The sequence below is a fragment of the Amblyomma maculatum genome, chromosome 5 (genome assembly GCF_055883805.1).
Source record: "Amblyomma maculatum isolate TAMU_Amacu chromosome 5, ASM5588380v1, whole genome shotgun sequence".
Lineage (NCBI taxonomy): Eukaryota > Metazoa > Arthropoda > Arachnida > Ixodida > Ixodidae > Amblyomma > Amblyomma maculatum.
In genome coordinates, this window is record NC_139348.1 from 33,047,316 (window position 1) to 33,066,158 (window position 18,843).

General features: G+C 46.1%; 1 protein-coding gene across 1 annotated transcript in view; it reads left to right on the plus strand.

Annotated features, from left to right (window-relative positions):
• The window catches only part of LOC146187981 (zinc carboxypeptidase-like), a 69,233-nt gene extending 52,902 nt beyond the window's left edge, over positions 1 to 16,331 (plus strand). The window contains exons 10-11 of the mRNA XM_084604970.1: positions 9,085 to 9,169; positions 16,147 to 16,331. Coding sequence (XP_084461096.1) covers positions 9,085 to 9,169; positions 16,147 to 16,331 — 270 coding nt within the window. The remainder of the gene's footprint in view (positions 1 to 9,084; positions 9,170 to 16,146) is intronic.
• Positions 16,332 to 18,843: the final 2,512 nt, after the last annotated feature.

Here is an 18,843-nt window from a genome sequence, read left to right on the forward strand (position 1 = left end):
AAATCAGAGAGCTTCGAGAGTAAACCACAAGCGTTCTACTGGAATATGGTGCATGTGCGAAAGATGTTGTGGATGGTCAACTGTGATGAAGCTCTTCCTGTCGAGGCCATGATTACAGGTGTTTGGTATTACGCCCCTGCGAAGCGTTAGAGGCCGACAACCACGGTTCTATTGCTAAGACAACTTCTACTTCTGGGAGTCTCGAGACGATGGGTTAGCGCGGACAAGAGCCTTAATGGCGGAAAACGGCATAGTGATCAGCAGGCATGTGATTTCTTGTTCGGTGCATCCGCTTTGCTACTTTTTGCTGATCTTCTTGTTACGTTTCACTGCCTTAGGCTGAGAAGTAGAGGGCTTGCTTGTTGTGTCTTGTGCTGAATGTCGCTGCTGCTTTGATGAAGAAGAACAGCCCACGGACTTCTCACGCTTCTTTTTGGCTGCAGCCGCGTATGTGTCATCAGATGTTTCTTCACGTTGTGGTGGCTGATTTTAAAATAGATCTATCGTATCCGTAAAAACGACGTCGGGGTTAGGTGGTGAATCATGACGCTTGGGCGGTTTCCCTTGTGCTTGCTCCACTGTGCGTGCAAGTGTAGCCGCTTTCTTTTTAACACACCCTCCGTGTGAAGCAGGGTGTGGGCCGTCGCAGTTCGCGCATTTAAGTTGCGCTCTCGAGGTGCACTCTTTGTGAGAATTGCAGCCCGCACACAATGTTTCGATATGAGGCCATACCTCTAGCATTTGTAGCATTGACAAAGGAGGCCCTTACAGTGCATCCGTTCAATTTTTATCGAACACTTAATATATTGCCATTGTCGCTACAACTTAATTTTAGGTTGGCATCAATTACCTTTAAAATGCGTAATAATCATGTTCTTAGTGGTTTTCAGTCCTCCAAGCTCTTTAACAATAATAACACCAGATTTGCTGAACATCATATTCTACTATTATCCAAAATCAGGACTAAATATGGCAAACAAACTGCATACTTTTCAGCCATATCTGTGGGGAATTCACTGCCTTCCGAAATCAAATCACGGCGTACTCTTCATTCATTTCATCATTCATTAAAGACTTATTTATTTTCTACCTTGTTTTGTTCCTCCGACTAAAGATGTTTCTCTGGATCATAAATTTATGTGTTTACATTATTTCATTCCTTTTTCAGCAAATTGCATTCTCTGATTTCAGCAATTAATGCACTTTTGTTTCCAGTTCTTGATTATTTAGAATTTTTTATTCTGTTTGTATTACATTATATTATATATTATTGTTAGTATTATAAATTGTTCTCTGCATGCCTGTATCACCATCATCATTATCATCAGCCTGATTATACCCACTGCAGGGCGAAGGCCTCTCCCCTATTTCTCCACTTCACCCGGTTCTGTGCTAGCTGCATCCACTTGACCCCTGCGAACTTCTTAATCTGATCCACCCACCTAACTTTCTGCCGCCCCCTGCTACGCTTTCCTTCCCTTGGAATCCAGTTTGTTACCCTCAGCGACCATCGGTTATCCTCTCTTCGCACTACATGTCCTGCCCATGTCCATTTCTTCTTAATTTCTACTAGAATGTCGGTAACTTGAGCTATTTCTCTGACCCACTCTGCACGCTTTCTATCTCTTAATGTTTCCCCTGCCATTTTTCGTTCCATAGCCCTCTGGGTTGTCCTCAACTTAAGTAGAACTCTCTTGGTTAGCCTCCACGTTTCAGCCCCATGCCTGTATATTCTTTTCTTATAACTGCCTAGTAAGTTACCCGCGAATTTTATTCCTTTTGTCATAGGAGGTCCCCCGGACAGTTATTACTTCGGGACCTACTTCTGTAATACTGATAACCATGTACATGTATCTAACAACGAAAATAAATGTGATGATGATGAGATGTGATTGTATCGCTGGTCCGACATACTCAGTTACAGGGTAACTGCAGAACCCAAGCGTCACTCTTTTAAACAGTGGTGCATCTTTTGAGAATTCTGAAATAACAGAGCGACGGCGTACCTCTTTGAACTTGCCACCGTCCTCAGGAATGTAACTTGTAAGCCTTCTTGCTGAAAGGACATCTTAGAGACGTAGATACTCCTGCAGATCTTCATTTGAGTAGATTACAGGTATCTCCTGAATTTTGCCGAAGCTAGCTGTGTAAGAGTATGGTACCCGGGCCTCTACAGCCACTCCAGCTAGCTTAGTTACTTAGAGCTAGCGATTGGCTGCCGGTAATGTCTATAGTGTAACCATCAAGCTCACGTCCTTGTTAAGAATATGACTAAAAACTTTCTTGAGCCGATGCTACAACTTCCGAAGCCACAATGTTAGGATTCGCTTTCCATAGAATGCCTCCTACCTCGGTGGGTCTGATGACAACCGGAACACCAGTAGCTCTCTTTTATTTGTAGAAGACAACCGTGAAGTATGCCTGGTTGATGTCATCTGTATGGTCACCCAAAGGTGCATCACTGTCTTGCTCTCCGCGTGGTCTCTTGTTCGCAGGGCCGCGATCTGCTGCCGCCACTGCAAGGGCCGCTTGACTAGCCGATGGCTTTGCTGCCATCAATGCAGCATAGAGGTCTGCTGATGGTGGTGCTTCGTGTCGGCGTAGACACGGCGCAGAGCGCCTAGAAGGTCGCTTTACGTGCTTCCGCCGGTGGTCAGGGACCCCCAGGTCGTCGCACGTTCAGGACACAAACCACAAGAACACTGAATACTATAAAACTTCAAAAACAACGCGACCCGTCTTAGAGAGCCCGTCAGCTAATCATAGTCTCGTTAATGTTGACACCAATGTTGGAATGGCGCCAACGTTAATGTTAACGCCAATGTTGGCGCCATTCCATGATAGCTAGAGTCACTATCGTGGGGGAAAGCCGGCCTTAAAGGGGACGATGGGAGATCGTTCCCCACAGGCTGTAACATATCGGTGGCCGGTGACTCTGGTAGATAACAACATGATTCCTTAAAGGCCGAGGCGGGGCGACGAACGTGCGACGAGGCGCATCACGAGGCACTAATTATCCGGATGGGATGGAAGTTATGGAAGCTGCTGAAAGTAAGGAAGCGACGACGATTGCTGGGTCCGCTCAATACCGTATAGTTATAAGGTGGTCTGTTGTTATTTGGGGCAGTGCGTGGCATACGCTGCTCCCATTACGGCGTGAACTTCGATGTCTGGTGGCGAGGTAAATCAAAATTTTTGCGCTGCCTCAGAGCATCCAACTCCTCGCGTACAATCTTCCTGACCATAGAAGCGATGTCGTCAGCCTCTCGAATGTCGATACTGGCAACAGTTGTTACATTGGAAAGACGGCCGAAGTTGGCCGCTTTCTGGCGTGTTTTTAGCGTCTCAAATGCACGGCCCTGCTTGATGACACCTGCAGCCGAAACAAGGATGTCTCGCGAAATAAGGAATTTCTGCACGTCCTCAACAATTCCCTTCATAAGGTGCTCTTCCTTGGCTTCAACCATCTGTCGGTTGACAATGCGAAAAAGTTTCAATACCTCTTCAGTGTATCGTGTGCATATCTCACCGGGCAGCTGGGCTCTCAAGAAAATTTAATGCTCATCGCGTTCCTTCTTCGCGCGAGTACCTCCAAAGCACTTAGTACTTTCTTCGACAAACCGGTTCCAGGTCGTGAGAATTTCTTCCTGGTTGTCAAACCAATTCAAAGCCGTGCCCAGCAAGGAAGAAAACAACTTTGTACGGGCGGGCGCTAGAGTTCCATAGGTTGTACTTGCGGCATCTTTCGTAATGTCGGAGCCATTCTTCAACGTCACCTTCGGGCTCACCGTGGAACGTGAGCCTCTCGCTGAGACCATTTCTTCTTCGGGTCACTGTTCCTGAATCTGCGTCGCTTGGGGGGTAGCCGTTGGAAGGAACTCTTGAGGCGATAAAAAGGCATACCTGCTATAGGGCGGCTGCGACGGGGTACTGGCGAATCCATGGCGTTTTCACCCAGCACCTCTACCAAGTATAGCGGATGAAATGGTTTTAATAGAGATAAAAGCTCGACGAATTAAAGCTGGCCGAAAGCGGCTCAGAGCCCAGATCGTCTCTCCTCTTTTTTTCAAACTTCTCACTAAGACACTACGCGGCGTAACAATATGCTGGTTTGAAAAACAACAGACTGAAATCTAAGGTTCAATTCATACTTAGCGGCCTTTCAGAAACATGGCTGCAAATTACAAAATATTTCTATGTGACCTCAGTTCTCTGGGTGTGCAAGGGAGCTGCGCTTACATGCTCAAAACAGCTGCAACGCGGTTATTGCTACGACACTGTGGCCTCACAGAAAGAGAGATTAGGTTCAAAGAACAAGCAAGCAGCATTTTAAAAGTGCAACGAAGTGCAATAGCGACTTCGTGCCAATACGAAACAGTTGCATTGGGGCATCTGATAAGCACCTCTTTTTAACATGGGCGCTCATCTGGAGACATAACTTGCGAGTACGCTTTTGCAGGCTAGTTGGTGCCTAAGCATTCTGTTATTTTGCTCAAAAAATACGACACAAAGAAACGAGGTAAACAGGACAAGCGCTTACTAACAACTCAGGTTTTTATTGACGGAACATTTGCTTAAATACAGCAGCTGCTCTTATCAACAAGGAGAAGAAAATAAGGGACTTCGCATACATATGAGGTCAGCATAGGTCACATCATCGCACGAGTGAATGCATGCTTCGAATTTTTAATTCTGCGCAAGATAACTGAATTCTTTTTTTGAGAGTAAAATTGAAGGATTGCTGACACACGAGTTACCCGATTTTTCTATCTCATTAGCCTCAATTATCTCTCTTCCAAGTTGAGTCTTGCACCGGCGCACTACTGACGTTTTTTCGAGCGCGGGAGTGCAGTTGCGGCAATTCCGAATATGGTCAATCATTTTGCTACCCGAATTGTTCCTGACATCTCTAGCGTGCTCCCTCAGCCTATCATTAAGGCACCTCCCAGACTGGCCAATGTGTTGTGTACTCGATACCGCTTGCCTGTGGTAAGCAGTGTATCGGCAAGTCTGGGAGGTGCCTTAATGATAGGCTGAGGGAGCACGCTAGAGATGTCAGGAACAATTCGGGTAGCCGGCGCTCGACTACTGTTCCCAAGGACGCGGGATCGAATCCCGGCCTCGGCGGCAGCTTTTCGATGGAGGCGAAAGGCAAGGCGCCCGTGTGCTGTGCGATGTCAGTGCACGTTAAAGAACCCCAGGTGGTCGAAATTACCGGAGTCCTCCACTACGGCGTCTCTCATAGCCTGAGTTGCTTTGGGTCGTTAAACCCCACAAACAAACAATTCGGGTAGCAAAATGATTGACCATATTCGGAATTGCCGCAACTGCACTCCCGCGCTCGAAAAAACGTCAGTAGTGCGCCGGTGCAAGACTCAACTTGGAAGAGAGATAATTGAGGCTAATGAGATAGAAAAATTGGGTAACTCGTGTGTCAGCAATCCTTCAATTTTACTCTCAAAAAAAGAATTCAGTTATCTTGCGCAGAATTAAAAATTCGAAGCATGCATTCACTCGTGCGATGATGTGACCTATTCTGACCTGATATGTATGCGAAGTCCCTTATTTTCTTCTCCTTGTTGATAAGAGCAGCTGCTGTATTTAAGCAAATGTTCCGTCAATAAAAACCTGAGTTGTTAGTAAGCGCTTGTCCTGTTTACCTCGTTTCTTTGTGTCGTGTTTTTTGCGCAAAATAACAGAATGCATCTGGAGACACTACTCCATCTTCGCACGTCTTTGAATCTGACCCCTAGACACTGTGCGAGCTAACATAGTCGAAGGAAATGGAATAACATAAACAAAGACTAAAGAAATGGGCACAAACAATAGGTATTCCATCACTGACGCCTGTAACGAAAATGTTTTATGCTAGCTTCCCTAACGTCGAAGCCTTCGGCGATATTGGATTGGATTGGTAAAACGTTTATTCAGGGCCTGCAGTAGAACGCGCGCTCCGGACGGGGCCTACGTCGTCCTCTGGGCACCGGCCGTGCGGCCTGGGTACCCGCTCGCCGTGGCCGGCTCGCTGGTTTCCTGCCGGGCCAGCTCCTTGATGACCTGCTGGACGGCTTAGAGTTGCTCCTCTTGATTGTCGCTCCCTGCGGCTGCTTCCAGTCGCGGCGGGATCCTCCCAGACTTAGCTTCTTCCTGGTACTTGTTGCAATTCCACAGAATGTGTGCGAAGCCGGCAGTCTCCGTTCGGCAGACTCTGCATTTGTCTGTCGGGTGCGTCTCGGGGTACATTCTATGCATCAGCAACGGACTGGGGAGTGAGCCCGTCTGTAGCTGTCTGAATAAAACGGCTTGCTCTCGACTGAGCCCCGAGCAAGGGGGTGGAAGAGTTGTGCGAGCTAGGCGGAACACCTTGGTTATTTCGTTGTAGTCCGTCATTCGGTCTTTGGTGCTGAACCACAGCGGCCAGTCGACCGAGGCGCGGTCCGTTAGCGCGCGCGCCTCGGCGTGTGCCGTCTCGTTGTGGTTGGCGTTGCGGTCTGACGCCTCGCCCGTGTGCGCCGGGAACCACTTGATTCTCACTTGTCTGCTGTCATCGTCGTTTTTGGTTGCCTGCAGTATGCGCACAGCTTCTTTCGCTATCCTGCCTTTGGCGTAATTTCTCACCGCCTGCCTCGAGTCGCATAGCACTGTGCGGCGATAAAAAAATGGCGCTTCTCATCTCTAACCTCGATTACTATACGCACTAACTAGCAAGAAAAAATGACAGTGGATTATTATGACTTAACCTTGAAAGATGAGCTAAAGTAATTTTATAATCCAAGTGTTCTCCACAAACTCGCGAACGGTGCACAGTCACTGATGCATCGTAGCCAAACAACGTTCCGCGTTTCGCTGACGATAGGCTCGCGTTTTAGACAGACTAGTCTGCCGCTCTTCTGCTATTTCAGTCTCTAGCCGTCGACGCTTGGCGTTGCCATTAGCGACTTGGTAAACCACACGTTCTTCCGCCGTTTCGCTTCCTTTAGCTTCCGTATGTTCGCATTTCTTCTGCACTCCCTTGCAAATCGCGATATCGCTTGCATTCTTTTTCCGGACATGTAGACTAACGATGTTGCTTTCGTCTGGCTCTGTTCACGTTTTTTTTCGCAAAGTGCATCCTTTCAGCGGGCAACTGTTGGGACGCAGCCCAGCTCACTGTTCATCGCGCTCCAAACTGAAAATTCAACAGAATCACCAACCCAGTATATATCGTGTACCAGATGACTATTACAGGGTATCTGCCGATTACCGGTCGTCAAACACACCTGTATACTAACGTTTCTCCAAGGTTAAAGCAAAAGTCAAAACTAAAGATTAATGTCGTGTGATCAAGTGGGCAGTTCAGATGGAGTAAGGCGCCCTGATGGGCTAGTTAGCTCATTTACAGCGAACGAGTAAACCTGCGCGAAAGACTGAAAGGAGCACGCAGGTACAAACAAGGCACTTATGTGTTCCCTTCAGTCCCGTGTGTTTTGCGCAGTTTTACTATTTCGTTAGATGTGTAGTGGACTGATGGCGCACCTCTGGCTTACAGTGACTTCACTTGGTCTACCTTAATTGAAGCCTGGCGGATCCTTCACAGAGAGATGGGGTTGTCACACCTCGTGTGTAAAAGCAAAGCAGGTCGCGACGGTGCCCAAACAAGCCCCGTCCTCATTTGATCACTCCCATGAGGTAGCCCGTTCGAAGTCAACGGGCAGGGGCGGTTGGCAAAGTGCGCTAAGATGCACCGCAGATAAAATCCGAGCGCTCGCGAGAAGCAGTTAAAAATACATACTATACGAACCCCGCAAGTTTTTAAATTTAATATTAATGTACACCTTCAAAGACCACTTGTACGAAATTGTTTCATAAGGTAATGGCCATATACACATTTTCGGGACCTCTAACTTAAACAATAATTGAAAATGCTTGCACGAAACAGCAAAATGCATAAAGATTTCTCATAATTTCCGATACTTGGATTTTTTTTTTTAACATGATAGTCGTATCCCGCTTGTCACCTTGTGATATTGCTAAGCGCATGCCTTCAAGAAGCTCGCACTTTTTTTTATCAGTAACTTCTGCAAGTGTCCCTTCGTGCATGCCGTTTCATGACAGGCTGGCCAGAAGAGCAGCGATGGGTGAAATTGGTTCTACCTTATCACATAATTTACATTGGCGACTCCTGTAGGATTTTTTTCAAGCATAATTAATGACAAAGCGTTTCTTGGCTTATGAATGGCATGGATAGAACCCTTCATCACTGCGTGTCGGCAAGAGCTGGCACTTATTAGTCAATCTTATCACCGCCAAGAATCCAACCAAAATCTGAACAGATCAGCTTTCTTGGCCCTTTTTCTTTATTGCACACTTCTGTCACCGCAGCCGACCACGCCTTGTGTAAAGCTGCATACATTCTCACACTGTGCAGTAAACACCGTCGTCATAAAGAAGTTTCATCTGCCCGCTCCTTCATTCAACCTAAGTAAATATGCCATACACATACGCCATCTGGTCGTGTGCGGCGTTCATGCATGCACAAATCTTTATTCACATGGATGACCTTAAGCCTAAAGACAAAGTGGGTAGGTTAGGCGAGGGTGCGTCGACCTCTGCCAAGCCTTTTTCTGGCTTTTTGTCGGCGCACCTAACATCTTCACGGTGTTCAATAAATTGAATTGAATTGAATTGAAATGCAGCCGCTTTCCGTTATCGTAGTGTCTGGCGAATCCCGTAGGTGGCATTGTAATACTTGCAATGCTTCCCTATCGCCGCACTTAAGGAGGCTGAAGTGCACCCCAGGAATTCTTTAAAATTGTGTTAGCAGTTTCTTGGCGCCCCCTACAAAATAACTTGAGCGTGTTGATCGACCTGTCGCAGCACCTTGGATGTACTCACGTAGAAAATAAAACGCTGTTGGTCTTGAGCGGCCTTGGCGTGCTATTTCATTTCTGCTTTGTTCTTTCAAGACCTGTAACAAATGGTACGCGGAAAAGCAAAAATGTGCTTTACACTTTTACGCTTCTCATGTCTAAGAAGGCAGTGCGCTTAAACTTATAATTATTGGCATTTCAAGCTCACAAAGAATTTCGATGTCTTCTCTTTCAGCTGAACATTTCGCTAAACGCGAAGGAAGCCATCAAAAGGGCGCACGGAACCGTCTACACGGTGGGACCCATTTCGACGACTATATGTAAGTGAACCACACAACGTCTGGAAACCAGTCTTTTTAGTAGAGGCTGGCCTGGCCGTCCATGACGATATCTAAAATCATGGATTATTTTTAACCATTTTTGCCTGTCGCATACATTTGCCCAATTACTATAATTATTTTTTTTTGATGTCAAAGCCGGTAGATGGTAAAGCTATACTGTTCGCCTTGTGACAGGGTGCAGCGACAATAACAGGCGAGGAGAGGAAAATCTTAATAGAGCAATCGGTATACGTGAAATGGTGCCTGAATGATTCTTTATTTTCAGACACTATTACAATCGCATTTCGGTTGCAATGCCACTGTGTTACTGTGGTTTGATTTCGTTTACGGGGTTTAATGTCCCAAGGTGACTCAGGCTATCAGAGATGTCGTGGCTCAGAAACTTTAGACCACCCGGGGTCCTTTAGCGTACAATGACATCGCACAGCTTACGGGCGTTTCACCTCCATCGAAAAGCAGCGCCCACTGCCGGTATTCGATCCCGCATCCTTGGGCACAGTAGCCGAGCGTCGTAACCACTGCGCTACCCCGATGGGTATTTTATTCTAAGCATAGTGTTAATACATCGAGTGCTTCAGCAAAATACATGTTCGGCGTGTACGAAGACGAACTCCGAGAAAGTTTCACCCAGTTGTATCTTAATACACATGAATACAATAATTAACACTGGAAAGACTGTCATGCTGAACTACGTTATACTTGAAAAATGAGGCTTGCCTTTATTCTTGTATTATTGTTTACATTTTATCCCTATAGCACCGAACATCAGTCAGCGGTGGACTGATCAGATTGCTTCGAGCTCCTCCGCTGCAGAAAATGAGTAACTGATTACAATTACAATTATTCTTACTGAAATGTATCTCATTACATTGGTCAATAGGAAAGTAACTATAATTAATAAGTAATTAAGAATAAGTAACTAATACTTACAGAACAGTAATCGATTCATATCGCGCTAGTTATCTCGGAGCATTTTTGCCAACACACAAATATGCTCAAACTGCTATAAACAAGTGCGGCTTGCTTTATTTCTTTCACACATTGTTAATTTCCAACAGGAGTCTTTCAAAGATGCCGTCGCCAATTTTGCCGCGCCTCCTCATGAAGACATTAGCTTCTACACTGAACACTTTCTCAGTGCAGGCGCTTGCGTCCCTTCATCTTTAATATTTTCCCTTTAAAGCCATATTTTAATTCCAATTTAATATTTTTAATATTTAGTATTTTCTTACTTATTATTTAATTTATAATTTTAAATTTATATTCGTTATTCCGGTTAAATTGCTAAAATAAATACCAAGAAGTAATGATTGAAGTCAAGGAAAAATCAGCTTTTTATTACCACGATATCCTTCACGACTTTATTGCAAGAAGCATCCTTGGATCTAGCGAGCTACGCCTGGAGCAAAGACCACTGTGAAAGTGTCTCTAACTTTGGAAAGTGTTGCGACAGCGCCGCAAATGCATGGCAGCGGAGGGACCGGCTTTTCAATTAGGCAGCCGTGGTATCGCAGGGCGCAATTACACACATGTGCGCGCTACAATGGCACAACCTAACAACCACGTACGCATGGGTGCGCATGACCATGCCAGCGGGAATAGTGCTTTTTGCGGGCGAGTAGTGTCGAGTTTTAAAATGAATGTGCCCCGTGAAGCGTGACGTAGCTTATGCATATCAACTCTAAAACAAAATAATTCTCTGGCCCATAGACTCAAGGTGGGAAAACAAACTCATTGCTTGCATTTGAGTTCCTGACGCAAATACACGAAAAAAAATGAAAGATGGCTTAGCTCTGCTATGCCTGGAAATACGTAGTGAAAAGCAGTGACTATCTCGGGATCAGAAGAAGTTAACTTCTGCAGTCTTCTGCACCGTTCGCCAGCAGCTAAACTCTCCTTGGCATCTATGTCGAGCGCGTTCAAGTTCACCGGCTTTCTGTTATTAGTTTACAGGAAAGGAAAGGTGCAGCATCTGTCACTTGCGGAAGGCAAGAAGCACTGCCCGGCGGCGTTGGAGCGCACTCGTTCCCGCTTGGTTTTCATCAGTTCAGTTCAGTTCAGTCGTTCAGTCGTGTCCGACTCTTCGTGATCCTATGAACCACATCACGCCACGCTTTCCGGTCTCTCACTATCTTCCTAACATCACATAACGTCATCTGCAGCGACTCGAGGATGCCATCTAACCATCGCGTTTGCTGCCTACCCCTTCTCCGGTGACCCTCAACCTTTCCCAACATCAAATCTTACTCCAGCGACTCCTTTCTTCTCATCAGAGGGCCAAAGTAGCTGAGCTTTAACTTTAGAATTTGACCCTCCAATGAGCAATCAGGGTTTATGGTCGACAAAGCGACTGATTTGATCTTCTGGCCGTCCAAGGAACTCTCAAGAGTCTCCGCCAGCACACGAATTCAAACGCGTCAGTTCTTCGGCGGTCAGCCTTCTTCACAGTCCAACTCTCGCATCCATACATCACAACTGGAAAGACCATAGCACGAGTTATACGGATCTTGGTCGGCAGTTTAAGGTCTCTGCTATTTACTAGGTAAGGTCTCTGCTATTTACTAGGCGGTCAAGGTCAGCCATGGCTCTCTTTCCCAGAAGCAGGCGTCTCCTAATTGCAGGGCTGCAGTCTCCTTTAGGGGTAATCTTGGAGCCAAAGAAGAGAAAATTTGTCACAGCTTCCACTTCTTGTCCTTTGATGCTCCAGGACTTGCTAGGGCAAAACGCCATGATCTTTGTTATTACAATGTTCAGTTTAAGCCCAAACTTCTCACTCTCTTCTTGGACGCGCATCAGAAGTCTCTTGAGTTCCACTTCACTTTCTGCCATCAAAGTGGTATCATCCGCGTATCTAAGGGTTTTGATACGTTTTCCAGCAATCTTCACTCCAGCTGAAGACTCGTCCAGACCGGCCTTCCTCATGATGCACTCAGCATATAAATTAAATAGGCAGGGCGACAGTATACAGCCTTGTCTCACTCCTTTTTCATAGCATACGGCAGATGGGTGACGTCACTTTCTTGACGTCACCCTGATTGAGTGACTTAACAATTTATTAGTCTATTTCTATATATGTTCTGTGGTGCGGCGTTCGAGGAAGCACCAAATGAAAGGCGCCGCATGGACACAGGGATGGAACGCCCGAAGGGGTCAGATCCGTATATGCATGAATCTCCCGGTGACGTCACCACCATTCATGACGTCCCGCCCAGATGTGACTTCATTACCACTTCCGGCTGTTATACATGACCGGATGTGACGTCATGATGATATCACGGCCGATGACGTCACCATGTGACGGCTAAGGGCATCTCGAAACGTCTAACCATTACTATTGGTTAGTGATAGTTAACCATGACTTGCACTTTCTGATTTCTATAGTTAACGTCTGATTAGTACTATTTAAACACCCCTTAACTAGTAAGTGATGGTTAGTGATAGTGACATCATCATCATCATCATCATCAGCCTGACTATGCCCACTGCCGGGCGAAGGCCTCTCCCATATTTCTCCAATTAACCCGGTTCTGTGCTAGCTGCATCCACTTGACCCCTGCGAACTTCTTAACCTCATCCGCCCACCTAACTTTCTGCCGCCCCCTGCTACGCTTTCCTTCCCTTGGAATCCAGTTGTTACCCTCAGCGACCATCGGTTATCCTCTCTTCGCACTACATGTCTTGCTCATGTCCATTTCTTCTTCTTAATTTCTACTAGAATGTCGGTAACTTGAGTTATTTCTCTGAGCCACTCTGCACGCTTTCTATCTCTTAATGTTACCCCTACCATTTTTTGTTCCATAGCCCTTTGAGTTGTCCTCAACTTAAGTAGAACCCTCTTGGTTAGCCTCCACGTTTCAGCCCCATAGGTGAGTACAGGTAAGATGCAACTGTTGTATACTTCCCTCTTGAGCGATACCGGTAAGCTGCTAGTCATAATCTGCGAATGCTTACCAAATGCGCTCCTTCCCAATCTTATTCGTCTTATTATTTCCTTTTCATGATAGTTATGTATGATAGTTAAGATGACCTCCAAATGCATGGGTTCCTATGGGCATCTGCAACGCTCGCGGAGCTTGGCGAGGGGGCTGCGCAGCTGGCCTTGGCTGTGACGTCACTTGGTCGCGGTATACAGCATACGGCATCCGGAATACGCGAAGCTTGACTCTGACCCTCGTAGTGAAACGTTTGGCCTCAAAAAACAAAAAAAAATCTCACGCGTCATCCTCCAGATACTTTTAATTCTGCACGCAGATAAACGCACGAGCGAGTAAGTGAGTAAAAAACACCCCATCCTCCACACCTTCCGCCTGTCGATAGTCCAGCAAAGTTGTCCTTTCTTTTGACCTTCATAATAGCACGTAGGGATGGGTCGCTCCGGAGCGAGCCGGATCTTCGGGGCCGCTCCTTTCAAAGAGCGGATGAGTCATTTGGCTCCGCAAAGTCGGAGCCGGACCCGCTGGAGCCGTCGGATCCGGAGTGGTCGGAGCCGGAGCGGCCGGAGCGGTCGAAGCCATCGGAGCGGTCGGAGCCGTCGGATCTTTCGGAGAGCTGGTTGCTGGTTCGTTCAGTAAACCTTTCCGTCACAGGCGGGTACGACTTCCGCGCCATCTATTAGCGGTGGGAAAAAGCAACATCCTGCCCTTTCTCGCAAGTTTCGCAATAATGTCATCGCCCTCGGCTATCTTTTGAGCGGAGTGCGCCATTTTTTTGGAAAGCGAGTGAGGTGATTCTTTTCCTTTTGTTCTATGGATAGAGATCTGCTAGAGATGGCTGCAATGGCGGTTCTTTTGAAGAGCCGATCTCTCTCGTTCAGTGCGCCTTGTCTGTCGGAGCCGGGTGACATTTTTCAAAACGCAAAGCGAAAAAGCTACTGTACCGCCCTTCCTTGTCAGTGTCACAACCAACCTATTGCCTTCGGATATTTCTTCGGGTACCGCGGGCGCACTGCTACTGGTGCCCGCACATTTTTACTTTTGTCTTGCAGTTTTGTGGTTTCGTTCCATGCCGACGAGTGGGGACTGGAACTCTACTCGTCCGCTGTGTAAAGTGGTCCGCGGAGATCCCTTTGGCTCTGTATGCGTAATATTGTGTGACGCCAGATGCCACTGAAGGCGGGCGTAAAGAAGCCTTAATTGTCAAAAAATGGCGCCGTTTATTGTCATACTGCTATTCCAACGATGTCCCACGAGACTCATCGGTCGTGCATTGTTCGCTCGTACAACAACACCATTTGAAGGCAAATTCCTTCGTGTCTCATAAGACAATCGAACGCGCAGTTTACTCTTTTGATGAAATAGCGCGTATGATGAGGACGAAGATAGAAGGGGGCACAGATAGCACTGACTACAACTATTATACATCTGATCGGAACAGAAGTGAAAGAAGTCAGTGGGAGGTAAGAAGAGGGAAATAATGACCATATGCCCGTCACGCTCGTCGCACAACTGCCGTTCGCGCCAAACACAAAGGACCATCGCACCGGCAGAAACACGATAGTTGCCGTTCTGCCATCCAATATCTTCTTATTGACAGCGCGCGAACAAGGCGAGGCGTCGAGAAGCCAGCATACCGAAGCACAGTGAAAAACAAAAGAGAGAGAGAAAATGCCAGTCAGCGTTTGTCCTCTAGGGTTTTTGTCGGGACGAATGTAACAGACTGTTATTCATTAATTCTGGAGAAATAATACTATAAGAACGCGTAAAAAGAAAAATGGGGCCCACGTGTCCGTCACGGCATTAAAGGCGAAAGGTAAAGCTAGATTTTTGCTATGGCCTCTTTATCTATCATTCAGGCGCCGTCCTATTTACCCATTTACACTTTTCCCAACAACAAAACAATTACATTAACTTGTCCCTCAGTGCATTCAACAAATCAGTTTTTATGCCTCGTGTTGTATCTATGAGTTGGCTCCGTCGCGGGGTTACTGACGGGGCTAAATATTGACAGCGTGAGCGGAGAAGGATACTGGCATCTCAAAACGTTGCTCTATCATTTTTAGGTTATGTAACAACGTCTGTATGAAGGGCGCTGTCAGGGGCCGGGTGTCAGGGGATCGAGGCCAAGGTTGTCGTATTCCAAGCGTGCTCAGTACGCGTTGTTTTTTAGTGTCCGGAGCGGAGTCATGCTTCGGAGAGGAGAAAAGCAGAGCGAAGTGGTCCGAATTCCGAGAATATGCGCGGCAATAGTCTTCATAACGTTGTTGAGCCATGGCAGTCAAACATTGCATGCAATCGCATCTCAAGAAGGCCGCATTGCAGAAATTGGGTAGAGGCTGCTGCCCCTCATGCCACAGAATTACCGATGCTTCACAAATGTGTCATTGGCACGTTAGTGTGGGGTTGCCTTTAATTACATCTGCCAATACACAGCTCTCTTGGGGCCAGCTGCGCTTGCTCAATAATCCCCCTTGATTTAACTAATTTCGACCCTAGTATTAACGCAACTCATGAAACCTATATTGTGGGTGAAGAAGCTGATAGATTTTATTATAGAATTAAAAGGAATTCTGCTTTTTTTCTAAATGCCCAAATGTTAACGTGGATGTATGTGGGCAGAGTTGGGTGGTCGAATAGGATGTTATTATTAAAACCAATTGGTCTCAATACTTAGCAAAGGAATCTATGTGGTTAATTAGAACGTGACTTATACAACATGACAACGCCCATGCATGTATTTCATCGCTCTGTAAAGCGTACCTAAAGGAAACTTAGCAAATGCATCGTCGTCATCGATGTTACTAGCTTTTTGGGGTTAAAAATAAGTAACAAGTATGGACGGATTGGACATCTTCCTCTTTTTGGCGCATGCTGAGATCAAACTGTGCATAATTCTGCAACAAAATTGCCGCTTTGGTTTTTACGCTGTACCTTTTTCAACATACAACTTGATGTGCTTCTGGCGTAACAGCGAATGCATTTATTTAAATATATAGTGGATGTTTAAACGGGCCGTTCCAGATCCAGTTTCCGGGAGCAGCGTGGACTGGGCCTACGAGCGCGCGGGTGTCAAGAAGGCGTTCGCGCTCGAGCTACGACCATCGTTCTCTCGGACGACAGGAAACCTGGGCTTCGTGCTTCCCGCTGAAGAAATTCTTCCTACCGTGCAGGAGACCTGGGAAGGCATAAAGAAGGCCGTCGTATAGACCTCTCTAATCGTACAGATGTATCTCTGCTTCTTGCTTCAAGCCTGTTCCGGCTACTGCCTCTGCAACACGTGCACTTCCTCATCAACGGTTACCGTAGAACAGGCATCGAAATGCAGCATAAGTTGAACTAACAGCAAGCTGTGCCTCATAGCAATACGTACTAGCTTTGTTCGTCGCAGTGGCAAGAAAGTTTCCACTTTGTCTTTCCAGTTGTGATGTATGGATGCGAGAGTTGGACTGTGAAAAAGGCTGACCGCCGAAGAATTGACGCGTTTGAATTGTGGTGCTGGCGAAGACTCTTAAGAGTTCCTTGGACTGCCAGAAGATCAAATCAGTCGATATTGTTGACCATAAACCCTGACTGCTCATTGGAGGGTCAAATTCTAAAGTTAAAGCTCAGCTACTTTGGTCATCTGATGAGACGAGAGGAGTCGCTGGAGAAAGATTTGATGTTGGGAAAGGTTGAGGGTCGCCGGAGAAGGGGTAGGCAGCGAACGCGATAGTTAGATGGCATTCTCGAGGCATTGCAGATGAAGCTATGTGATGTTAAGAAGATAGTGAGAGACCGGAAAGCGTGGCGTGACATGGTCCATAGGGTCACGAAGAGTCGGACACGACTGAACGCCTGAACTGAACTAGGGCATGACCATTGTCAGAACCGATGCTTGGCAGAGTTGGTGTGACATTTCAAGATGAGCAGCGCGACTTAAGTGAAGAAAACTAGAAGATACACACGGATAACACACACATGACCAGCGCACGTCTGTGTGTCTTCCTTCCTTCCTCTTCTAAGTCGCATTGTGCCAGTCAGTTTTGATGCGTTAGCACTAGTATGCAACGGAGTCAATAGCTGTCCGTCATCGGCGTCTTTATTAAGTCCCTTGACAAACGGAGGCGAGTGGGGGGGAGGTTGCAAAGAATTTCCTTCTCTACATGGTTCAAATAAAGCAGATGCAGAGAGAGGAATTCCCTTCGCTAATTTGGCAGAAAGGGGGAAGAAGCAGGACCGGAGGGCTCTATGAATTGAAAAGAAATAAAAATGCAATGATAATTTGGACTATGGTCACAATTAGAAAATACAGGTGTAGGAAGGGCAAATAAATCATAATTTAAAATAGAATCTGCTCGATCGCCCTTAATTGCTTTTTGCGACACATCGGAAGTGTGTCAAGACAAAGGATATTAGAAATCTTGCTACCTATGGCATCCTCAAAGAGCTTCTTTGCACTTTTTTATCCTCTGGGGAAAAGCTTCAGCTTTATTCGTCGATTATGATTTATTTGAATGCTATGGCAGTGGCATCCCTAGGGTCCGCAGCCCCCGGGGCGGTAACTAATGGCTTACTTCGACAGGAGAATTCGTTCAGAGCATCCCGCGACCTGGTGAAGCAAAGGCATTTTTCACTTTTTTTAAGACCTCAACACAACCAAGGCACCCCACGACCGATACTTTTCAAAAGTGCATAAAAGGGCATAATTATACACTTATTTCTGAACCAGGATGGAATGCGGTGTTTTCTTTTTCTGAAGAAAGGTGCACTTGTGAAGGAAGAAATGAGAAACTGCTTTTCAACAGACGAATTTGCGGATCACGGCCATAAAGGTAAATGGCATATAGTATAAGCGACGTTAACTGTAAACTTTGAGCATAAAGACACTTGCACAGATTACAAATAAAAAAGGTGAATTGGCAAATGGCACCAGTATTTTAGCGTTGTGGGTAATTCATTGCGTCTTGCGTAGCGGAAACAGCGAAAACTCTTAGAACTGGTAAATATGTCCGTGTTGTCTTTCATGTTCCTTTCGCTGGTTCTACGAACTCAGCGTACGGACATTTAAAGTTTTGAACCCGTACACAAAAACTGCACTTACATCTCCAGAATTGACAAAGAACGAACGAATAGTGAACCAAATATATATATATATATATATATATATATATATATATATATATATATATATATATATATATATATATATATATATATATATATATATACCATGTGACCACGAGTGCAGGCTTATGCATAGGAACGCGAATGGAGACCTAAACAGGCTAACGGCCAAAGGAGAACTTGAACACGAAGAAAAGAGCTATCGCGAAACAAGCAGTCAATCGACGCCTTCAACAGCCACAACGCTAAACACAAAGCTTGTTGTCTGCTTTGAAGTGAACGTAAGCGATGGGCTCGTACTTTCTTGAGACGCTCCATTTTTTTTTCAAATAAACTTCCATTTTCCATCCTTTTTGCCATTCGCTCACAAATTTGTCCCAGGGTCACTTCTGAAAACTTTGCTCCCTTCAGGCGCTCGACGTAGAACTTTAAGGGGGCCTCCATTCATTACCACCAAGATTTGCGAGGTCTGACTTGAGACGTGTAGAGGCCACTGCCTGTTTTACGATGCTTGAGTGTCCGGAGTAGAAACTGACCAGTGATTTAGCCGACCGGGGAGTATTCCCAGCCGGCATGTCCTGTTAAAACATAATCTTGATGTCCAAGAACTGTACA